This window comes from Acipenser ruthenus, chromosome 3 (assembly GCF_902713425.1).
Source record: "Acipenser ruthenus chromosome 3, fAciRut3.2 maternal haplotype, whole genome shotgun sequence".
Lineage (NCBI taxonomy): Eukaryota > Metazoa > Chordata > Actinopteri > Acipenseriformes > Acipenseridae > Acipenser > Acipenser ruthenus.
Window position 1 is genome coordinate 102,178,446 of NC_081191.1, and position 11,925 is coordinate 102,190,370.

The following is an 11,925-nucleotide window of genomic DNA, read 5'->3' on the forward strand; positions in this document are numbered from 1 at the left end:
AAGGGAATGTTTGCTGAATGTTTTAGAAAGCTTATTTTTGTTTTGTTGTACAGTACAAAATATTGTTATAATTTGAAATGTGTAAACCTTATGTTATAATTACTCGAGCTGGCAAATGTATTAAAATATTATGGACCAAAAGTATATAATAAACAGCTATTGTAAGTGTTAAACATTATACATTAACACTACGAAGACTCAGATGCTTTTGCATCTGCACTTTTTAAAATCAGAGCTGGCATATTATTGCCAAGAGGTGTCTGTTTACATTGCGAATGAAAGAGGACATAAACCTAACCGAGGATATTTTACCCCTCCACATGTAATGATGTTGAATATGCAGTACAATGATAAAGTTTGATGAACTCTTCTTATTTCAGCTTTATGATGGACCAAACAACCAGTCTAATCTCATCGGCACATTCTGTGGCAACACCCCTCCCCCTGCAAACAGCACTACTGGTACCAGCCTGCATGTGGTCTTTGTCTCTGACCCATCGGTGTCTCATAGCGGCTTCCAGATGCTTTGGTACCAAAATGGTAAGATACTACCCACAATCCCTTCCCAGCTCTCTGTTTCCCATCAACTCTTCTCTGCTCTCTGGCTGCCAACTGAACTTTTACTCCTTTTTGTGTAATTCAGCCATGTTCTTCTGCCACACTGGCTGATGCAATTCCAATATGTGACATTTCATGCAGCAGCCAATGTATGAGCATTTCAAAAATCTGAGTGGAATATTATGTGCACATCCAAATAGACGAGCACCCGCTCGGTGTGGGCCTCCGTTTCTATATCCTGAGTCTGATGAAAAATGCAGACTTCCTAACTTTTTTAAAATGTACTATATTTACCCACTTGCCCAATCACAGTGACTAAACACTTTTTCAGATATTGTCCGTTGCTGCCTGTTTAGCAGATTTTAGGGAAGGTGACAACTCTTTTTGGAAGTCTGTTTCTGATGAATTAGTGCATATTATTATTTATTTCTTAGCAGACGCCCTTATCCAGGGCGACTTACAATTGTTACAAGATATCACATTATTTTTTACATACAATTACATTATTTTTTACACATTATTTTTACAATTACCCATTTATACAGTTGGGTTTTTACTGGAGCAATCTAGGTAAAGTACCTTGCTCAAGGGTACAGCAGCAGTGTCCCCCACCTGGGATTGAACCCACGACCCTCCAGTCAAGAGTCCAGAACCCTAACCACTACTCCACACTGCTGCATATAGATGGCTGAATTATGAAAGAATGTTATAATCCGATTCACGGAATCTGAGTATTGCATCTTTAGGGAATGTGAAATATGTGTAAGATTCAAGCAGGTTTTTGTGACAACAGTGTGTGTGTGTGGTGAAGCACTATCATTCGAGGATGCTGTTTTTAAATGTTTCATTAAAGTCAACTTTGAAGAAAATCATGTTAAATGTCAATGGCGTATGTCACCTGACATTGAATGTGTAGACGACCCTGTGGTCAGCGAACATCTGTGTTTGACGGAATATCAGCAACAGTAGAAGGGAACGGGCGGAGACTAAAATCCAAGATCTGTTTAAGCACTACGAGTCTCAATATAACCCATATGCAGCCCGTCACCGTCCTATAACTGTTATATACTGATTTACTATTAATACACAAGTTTAAAAAAAGCTATAATTGTTTTCTAATCATTACCAACCTGTATTTAGTCCATTGTCAATTTCATTGAAAAGATGGAAATGTTTGATGAATAGAATATCGTTAAGTTGCTGAGGAACGCGGCCGATTTCCGTTTTGAATGGACTTTGAATGCCTCTGTTATGATTTTTTTAAATCAGGTGACATCAATCGTGCTGATATGGAGAATACAGCATGGTTGATGTCATGAAAGGGTTTCTCCTGATGTGTCGTAGAATACAGAAGGTAAAACATGTGCTCTGATTGGCTGAAAGATCCTGAGCAGTCCATAATACTTTCCTACTGTATTGTAATACAACAGACTTGTAATGTACAATGTTTGAGTAAAACTAATTATTTATAACGTAAATATTGTTTAACATATAATGTAAATATATAATTTGCATCCAGTTAAAATTTCTGGTCTGAATCAACTGCCTTCCTGTCTCTCACCACGATAAATAGCATAATAGCACTGCCCCTGCAATTACTTCACTCACACAATTCAGCTTGGATGGCTTTTCTGTGGCAGCTGCATTCCGATGCTGAGGCCCCAATGAGGTTTACCGCTTCAGTTTTTTTTTCGCTGCTTCCTTCACATTGTTTAAACAGAAGTTCCTGTATACAGCCACGGCTGCAGGGCTGAATCACCCCTTTTTTCTTTTCAGCTCTGAGCAATTTATTGGGGTCAGGCATTCAAATTGTGCACAAGCACCAGGAGGTCAATAAGCGCATTGAGGAGGAATGACATGAACAGGACTGCAGAGGATTAATGGGAACATGGTTAAGGTTGGGTTAGAAGCAGCAGGGAAAATGTCAGAGAACAGTGTTTGCCTCCTTGAGCGATAGAAGTGATGTGACTTTAATGTGTGTGAATTGAAAAGATTTCTAGACTGCTTTCTGGGGAGAGTGGGTGACATCAGATTTCAGGCTTGTGGTTTGAATGTATTTTTTTTTTTTTTTTTGCCAAGATGATGCAGGCCTTCTTATGAAGAGCTCCATCTTATGGTTGCTGAGAATTATTACAATGAATGTAAACCCTTGTATTTAGAGAGTTTATCAATATGTATAGAAAAAGTGCAACAGTGATTTGAGAGTTGATATAAATTACCTTAATGACAGTTAAGTTAAAACTAGCAATGTGCCCCACCCCTTTTCTTTAACCTTTTACTTAAAGCCATCATGCAACAAAAGCATGCCAGTGAAGGAGCCATGTAAAATTCAAGTATAAGGATTTTTTGGGGGGAAAATTACCTTTACGCCGATTGGGTGAAGTGACACTGTATCATTGGGTAATGTAATTTAATTGTACATTTTAGTAATGCAGTACACTGTCGCTAACTCAAACCATGCTATCATACGTCAATACAAATCATAAGTGTGAAAAATATTTACAGAAATCTCTATTTTTAATTATTACTGATTTTTAATAAAATATAAGTATCAAAAACATAAAACAAAAACTATAAGAGGCATTTTTAGTATGGTAAATATTGAAATCAATTACAACTGAATTATCACATCAATGCCAAATGTATAAAAATGTGATTTAAAAATATTTGCTCTAAATGATCTCTCTACTTAGCAGCATACATTAAACAGAGTCCTGTTAACGTCATTTATAACATTTAAAACAGAATGAAGTTGAAAAGTCCTGACCCAAGTAATTTACAAAACGTCTGTACACTGACCATAGAAATTGCTGCCGCATTGTTACGCAGCCTCTTCCTCATGATCCCTGATCATGACTTCTTTATTTTTACCACTTTCTATTTGTTGTTTGGTGTCTTGGTAACCGATCAGATGCATTTTTGGATTTCCTGGGGGAAGGGGGGAGGTGCTGTTGGTGTCAGGCTCTCAAAAGCCTGTTCATGGTCATTTTTTATGGGTGACTCATGCTTTCTATGTCTGAAGTGAAGAATGCAAATAAGTAGAGTTTAGAAAATGGTGCAAATGCTGATTCTGGTCGAACCCATCAGTTTAGGAAAGGTCTGAAATGCCTGTAGCGCCGGGGTTAGTGGAAGCTTTAGCTGTGTGTCCTTGCAATCCAAGGTTTTACGAGTCACATTCATTTATTTAGTTGTTTTCGCAGATTGTATTTGATTGTCATTGTAGGTGCCAGTCGACGATGTACAGACATGGCTGTTGTGTAGAGTGACAGTGTTAGGCCATCTTAGCTTTTATTGTCTCTGAATATAAATTTATAGCAGAAGTCTGGTTCAGTGTTATGGACCAGCAGTCTCATTTGCATCGAGACAATCCAGTGTTTGTCTGGCATGTTCAACTGACTCTGAAGCCCACAACCACACTGACACATACAGTACAACTGCCACAGCAGGATTTTCTCCTGTGATAAACATTATACTAAATAGCAGAATTAAAATAAATAAATAATTGGAGTAGGTAAATGTATCTGTATTCTACACTGATTTGGAAAACTACATCTGTTATCTTTGTTACCAAAAAACTCTTTACTCAGTCTAATAACCAGGTATGATGGACCTGCCTGATGTGTGTACTCGTTTATGCTGTGTGAATGAATCTGGAGAGGGAATGGGAAAACCAGACCTCACAACGTAAACTGCCTGAAGTCTCCTTTAATCGACATGTGATTGACAAAATATCTAAAAAGTCACATGGGCACTTTTAACACTGCTTTGAAAGAATCACAATTTATCTCTTGATGTTAAGAGAAACGGTGCCCATATTGAGCATGTAAAGCAGAAACATACAGAGACCCCTGGGAATCATGATGGTAGTCCTACAATCTTCTTGTCCACTGTCAGGTGTCTTAATCTACCAGATACATTGCTCAGTGGTAAATGTTTTTTTTACATCATCTACAATGCAAACAGCATAGCCAAATGACTTGAAAGACAGTTTTCTATGTAGTAACTTTTTTTTTTGGTAACAAAGATAACACATGTAGTTTTACTTTCCACTAGGGCTGTGCAGATACTTGGGGAATCCAAGCAATTATCTTTTACATGTTTTAAGTTGTTAGGTTTTAATCAAATAAAATAAAAACTTGTACTGTACACAACACAGATCAAACAGGTGAAAAGAAAAGTCCCTTGTAACGATAAGGGCACACAAGATAAATGCAGATTTTCTGGTTGTGAAATTTAATACATTTTTTTAAATGGCTTGTTTGGATTTCATTTAGTACCTGCCGACCAAACATGTCCAAGAGAATTACTCTGAAAATGCACCGCTCTGCTTTCCACTTTCATTAACTTGACTTCTGTGTCTCAGTTTCACGGCCCAACTGTCTCTAAAGAAAAGCAGAAAGGTCACTGTTTCTGCGTACAAGTCACTGGCGGTTTGAAATTCTTTTTTGCTAAGTCTTGATTTGGTTAGAAGGTTTGGCTTGGCATGGAATATTGTAAGTGAAATGTAAAGGAATACGGTATGATCTATCTATCTATCTATCTATATCTATATCTATATCTATATCTATATATATATATATATATATATATATATATATATATATATATATATATAAATTGCCTAATATTTCCACTGGTTTGCCTAAGGGACTGAATTAGGATGACAAAGGTAGGCTTAGGCAGTTGCAGCAGCTTATTCTTTGGTCAGCGGACTTGATGTAAAACTCAAAGATTAGTATTTGATTTGGCAGTCCCTGAAGAATACACATCAAAACAAGGGAATCGGGAAATAAACTTTGTCTTGCACAGTGTCTTTTTTCCATATTAAGATAACGGAACTACATGAAGCATGGAAATAGCCTTCTTTAATACTACATTGGCTGCTGAAAACACAGAGTAATCCCTTAGGCTCAAGGTGGAAACAAAACATCAGGCCACATATTTTGAGTGTACAAACAGGAAGTCCTTTGGCACTGTGTTACCCTTAGATTATGGAAGCTTTTGTATTCAACACTTGCTGAGCTGTGTTTAGGAAACCATGGTGATGTTATTTCCAATGTGTTATATTTCTGAATTAAGGATATGTGGGAAAAAAAAAACTTTTCTAGGTTTCTTCCATGAATCCTTGCCCATTGGAATCAATGTATAGTGTGCCAGTGGCCTCCAAATTGGCTACAGTAATCTCAACCCTGGGGTGAAATCCAATTCATTCTTATCAGGAAAACCCCCTGGTGCCATCCAATCTCCACTATGCTCTGACTTAACACAACTGAATAACACAATTAACAAAAATAGACCACCATGGCAATCTCCTTGGGCGTGGGTGTTTTCACATTTAACTTAATGATGGAAAACACCGTAATAACTGTTTGTTCTGTGCCTCACTGCACATTATCATTGGGCTACTGCGGCTGGAGTGACTCATTCCCTCATGATTAATAAAATAAAACACCACCAAGAATGGGTGTGGCAGTGACTTTGTACAGAGATGATTCCCCACTCTGAGGGCACAGTTTCCAGTGCAATGGCTTTTTACCTCAATAATCTATATACTGCACAGTGCACAGGCTGCATAACTTGCATACATTTAATACACCACCTGTTGATGAATATATATATATATATATATATATATATATATATATATATATATATATATATATATATATATATAAAGACACACGTATACACACTTCACAAAAGTGAAAATTATAGTTTCATATCCTGAAGTTGGCACACATGAAAGCTGGGCAGGAAATAACTGTCACGCCATGTGGTTTTGCAACACTGTGGGCTGCAATACATTTGTTGTATTAGAAAAAAAAAAAAAGAGAATTATACCAAGGGCTGGACTCTCTGCGCAAAAGGACTGCATTCTTTAATGCTTTATTAAAGGTGTAATGCTAAATATATAGGTGCTGTCCCTTGTTAAATAGATGCTGTCTCTGCCCAAGCCCAATGCTTAATCATTTCATATTAGAAGCATAGATGAATAAAGATTGGACAGCTGACAATCCACTTGGCAATGAATGTATACTGTTACTGTGTAAAGCATGAACGGGGACCCATAATATGTATATATAAACTCATACACTGTATACATGCACATCATTTAACCTTTTTTCTCCACACAGGTTGTGGTGGGGAGCTGTTTGGCCCTCACGGCTTATTCAACAGCCCTGGCTACCCCAGCAGGTATCCTGACAACAGAGAGTGTATCTGGCACATCCAGGCCGCCCCTGAAAGCAGCATTCAAATAACCATCCACGAGTTTGATGTTGAATATCACCCTGACTGTAGCTATGATGTCCTAGAGGTACGGTCACTTTTATTTATCAAAACATTTTCACATCACAAATAATGTGTAGCAGGATTTCTTTGATGTACTGTATAGGAAAACAGCTGTTGATAGAAACAACTTATGCTTGAAACATCCCTTCATAAATGCTGCAGTATAGAAGCTATTGTTTCGGTTTCCCTGGAATGCCTTTTTTATGTAGGTCTGTAAATATTTTGGTCACCAGGCTACAGGCTGAAGTCAACACCCATGTGTCCTCATGCAGCCTCAACACTGTGGCACCACCTTCTGGCTCAATACATTCACAGGTTCTTGCCAGCATCTCAATATTAAACACAATTCATGGAAACTGGGGTGTCAGCTGAAAAAAATCTAACAAATTCCAGTTCCTCTTAAACCCAATTGAAAAAAGAGCCAGTCAGTCATTGCTTTTATGTGGTATTTCACAGTATCTGATTTCTGTAAAAAAAAAAAAATGCCCTCATTACTTCAAGCACTCAGAAGAACTTCAGTAATAATAGTAAGGAGATGTTAGCCTTATCCTTTATCAACAACAACAACAAAAAAAACACAAAACAGGGACAATACATTAAAAGTTGCATATGTATATTTGTGTTCATTCTTCATATTTGTGTTCATTCTTCAAATCTTTTACCGATGGGCATTATTTTACTTACAGATAAATCCTGATAACTTGTCATGGTCTGATAATATGCAAGCGGTTCTTAAAATATTAAAACCTGAATAAATACAGTATACTGTGCTTGTAAAATCCTTATAATTAAAATGGAGCCCAAATAAATGAGGATTTCCATGTCACACCTTAAACACAGTAGACCCCTCACAACAGAAGTTTTCTCTAAAGCCCCTTTCACACTGGCATGATCTATCTAGGTCAGAACCTACCCGGGCAGGACCCGGTGTCATACGGGTCGGGTACATGATTTCACACTGCTTTTGATAAAGCAGGGTTGACCTGGGTGACAGACGCAAGTAAACAATACATGTATCAATGCCCCGGAAGCAGCTTGTTGCTGATGCTTCCATCCAAGCTTCTCTGGATCAAACCCACGGCCCAAATGTTGATTAGAGCAAATGTTTCTTCATCCCTGCGGCAATCTGGCTCATGGTGTGTCTCAAGCAACAAAAATCTGGCTAAACAGAATAAACAGAAACGTTGAGGAAGTGAAACTTTCATACTACGCGGGAATGTGACCCAGGTAGCCAGGACCTGGGTCTGGACCCGGTTAGGAGTGCCAGTGTGAAAAGGTGCTTAACTTCCATTCCTCTTCCTGCTTAGAACTGGACAGGAGAGTTTTCATCCTGGAATAGAGGACCCTAAAATGCACCAGAGGTCTTATCAGGACCTTGACATCCCCACCAAGTTTCAAAAGCATGCATTAAGCTTGGTCAGCTTCTACCCTAGAGCCATTGTAAGATACTAATTAGACAGCCTAATATGAAGGATTCCTTATGGTGTTCTATCCTTCACTGAAATCTGGCTGTGGGATAAGCGAGCTAAGCCTCCTCTTATCCACCCCCATGCTCACATTCAGATTTGATGGGAACTGATTGTAATGACACAAGCTGCATTCAGCATCTCAAAGGGCTATGCTGTGTTTTTTTGTGGAAGGGAATTAGCAATTCTTTCATCCAGTGGTCACTATCATTTATTTTGAGAACAAAACCTCCCCCTCGAAAAACAGTTTCCAACTTAGTCTAGCCATTGAAGAAGTCTTCCAGTGCACGTACTGTAAAAGTGGAAAAATGTTTGGAGACTAGTATTATGATGTACTTAAATGAACCCTCTTATCACCAAAGTCTGAGCTTTATTAACAGTGTCAATTTATTCCTATCAGATGTGTGTAATGTGATCAACAGCCCCATTAAACCAGCATTCTGTTGCTCACAGCTTTGGAATGCTGACTTACACTGTAAAAATCAATGGAACTAACAAGGCAGAAAGAATGTGAAAAACACTGATTAAACCACATGCTTTATACAAATGCCTGCAGCGCTGCTCCAAGTGACACATGTTCTTCCATTTATTTTAGATCTGAATTGTGTCTTTGAAAGCAAATAGCTAAACAGATGTCCCCCCCACCTTTTTTTTGTAACTTCTGCAGCAACATACCCATTGTTTCGATTTACTTCATTTCTACACAGTCATGTGGTAATCATTAGTTTCATCGGTTTATGCCAAAAAGGGTTTGGTTTTTAATAACAACAAGCTCAGTCTGCTGCTGGATTTTTTATTCAAGTAATTTACTTAGCAAGCAAACCCCCAACAAACAGAAACACTGATAGAATTTCCTTTGATTTTATTATATGAAAACTGTGCAGACATAATCTACATTCCTTTTCCACGACAGCTTGGTCCTTGTAAATATAAAAATGTCCATTCTATAAATTAGAAGCATGAGAGTGGATTGATTACTGTGAAATAACCATACCCAGGGTCTTAGTCATAAGGCTTAATTCCAGGTCTAATTTTATCTCATGATAATCCAGCCTCTACTGTACAGATGTTACTACAGTGCTCCTTTATAATGCTGCAGTCGGGAGCCATAGTTAAGAGACCGTGCTATTTGTGCCACCTTATAACGAGACTACTCATGTTAGTGTAATGGCATTATGTGGCAAATGGGAACCATGACCGTACTGCCTTATAACCTGTTCTGCAGTATAAAGGGTGAGCACTGTATAATGAAAACCGTTTCCCCACTTAGTCGTCCTCAATGCGTAAACCTCCAAACAATACTCCATACAGCAATACCCCCTTGTGAACAAAAGATTCAGTTGGAATTAGGAAAACCTGAATATAAACATTTCTTCCAAAACTTTTCTTCTGTGTAGTCCTCGTTAGCAATTTTAGCCTTCTAAATAAGTAGTTTGTAATAGAAGGAGTTCCTAATGCTCTTTCCCTTGCATCAAGAGAACCACTGACTGAATGAGATTGCTGCTTCCTGTAGAAAATAGTTCCGGTGTCCCAGGAAATAAGTTGATCTGGAAATAAGTTGATCAAGCTCTAGAATTTAAAGGGGAGGTTCCATTGTTTCTAATGTAAATGAGCCTAGGCTAGGAAATAAGTAGATCAAGACAGGAAATAAGTTGATCGGATATGTTAATGAACAATAAATAATTTTTAAAATTAATTTTGTAAGTATAATTTATATCAATTAGTAGATCGGATTTATTCGGCAGTATGCTGCTAGATAAGATGATGTGAATATCGCTTTAGATCCGATATATTAGCCTAACAAAAATGCATAGTTTAAAATGACTTTTGTACCTATAATTTATATTAACATGGAGATCGGATATATTCGACAGTATTACGCTAGATAAGGGCGTATGAATATCGTTGTAATATATATTAGCAGCAAATAAATAATTTAAAATGAATTGTATGATTGTACATTTCTGATTTTGTATTTCTGTCTGTGTAACAAACATTAACTAGCTAAATGTGTTACGTATTGATGTTATTTTGCATTTCTGGAGGTGTTTTTGTTTTGGGAAGCACTACAGTATGGACAGGCGGTATGCTAGCGATTGTACAAAAAGGCCACGATACACATCAATCACATGATGTACTTGAAAAACGTTGCTTATACAGTATTATTATTTTATATTTGTTCTTTCATTTATTTTTACATACAGTACTTTGTATAATTAGGACAGAAAACGAACAGGAGACTGGTTATCATAGTGCATGTATTTCAATTACAAGTTTGGGAAGAAACAATACATGAATTAATTAAAAACTAAAGAGTTAACGTCTTTGCTAAACCGTGGTAAATACTTGTAGTTCAATACCAACCAAGATTTTGTGTTGTGAGAGAGATCATACAGTATATGTAGGCTACTGTATATCAGCATCATTTTAAAATGGTAAATCCCTGTAGTGCAACAACCAATAAGACATATAACGAGAAAGAGATACAGTATATTGTATTAAAGTGAATTATCACGATTTAAAATTATGTAGATATACACATATAGACGGTATCTCTCTTCCTTATTATATATGTCTGTTGTATATTACTGAAACATTTTAATTTCGATTAAAGATTGACAACATTTTGACGTGTAAAATCATTTAATATATAAATAAATCTCCGCGATCACACATAAACTACATCAGATTAACATCGATGTTATAGAAACATAAAAAGATTTAATACAGTTTACCATAGAAACAGTCATCGATCACAGATTTTAAAGTTCATACGAAAAGACAGCGGCACGAACACGCACCAAACATACAGTCTAGTAAATAAAACAGCCAGATAAAAATAAAAAGCCATGCAGTGAACCTCCCCTTTAATCAAACTGTAGCCCCGCCTTACTTTTGTCTACTTTTACCTTACTGCGCTTGTGCGATCAACTTATTTCCCGGTCAACTTATTTCCTACGACACCGGCTCAACTTCAGCACTGTATTCATCAAGACTGTGCAAACCCTCACTTAGTTGCCACTGTTGTTTTACTGTAGTTGATAATGGTGTAAAATCTGATACGTTTGTCTGTACTGTGCAACAAGAAAGCTGCAATATCATTCTGCATAGCTGTAGAATTGGCTATTGCAATGGTCTTTGAATGTTGTGTTTGGTGTTTGTGTTCAGGTGTATGGAGGCCCCGACGTGTCTTCTCCGAGGTTAGCCCAGCTGTGCACAACACGTCCCCCCAACCAACCCCTGCAGGTCTCCAGCACGGGAAACTTTGTCACGGTCCGCTTCAAAACTGACCACTACATAAGCGGGAAGGGCTTCAATGCAAGCTGGCAGGAAGTCCAAGGAGGTGAGGGGGAACACAGGCCACTGTGTTAGGCAAGAATTGTAATTTGTTGCGCTTTTAATAAATTTGTCATTGCTTAGACCACAGAACAAGGTACAATGTGTATAAAAGTTGCATTTCTCGTAATACTTTTATTTAAATGGCTTAAATTATATTACATTTGATTTAGTTATTTCTTAATGTGTCCTTTTCTATGACACAAAATACATCTACCCATTCAATCTTAATAGCTGCAGGTCTAAATACAGCCACTGTGTTGATTAGAATTTG

General features: G+C 37.4%; 1 protein-coding gene across 1 annotated transcript in view; it reads left to right on the forward strand.

Annotated features, from left to right (window-relative positions):
- Positions 1-11,925, forward strand: part of LOC117394588 (cubilin-like) — a 108,396-nt gene that overhangs the window by 41,181 nt on the left and 55,290 nt on the right. The window contains 3 exon segments of the mRNA XM_059020105.1: positions 381-540; positions 6,693-6,874; positions 11,484-11,706. Of these exon segments, the coding sequence (XP_058876088.1) occupies positions 381-540; positions 6,693-6,874; positions 11,484-11,706 (565 nt within the window).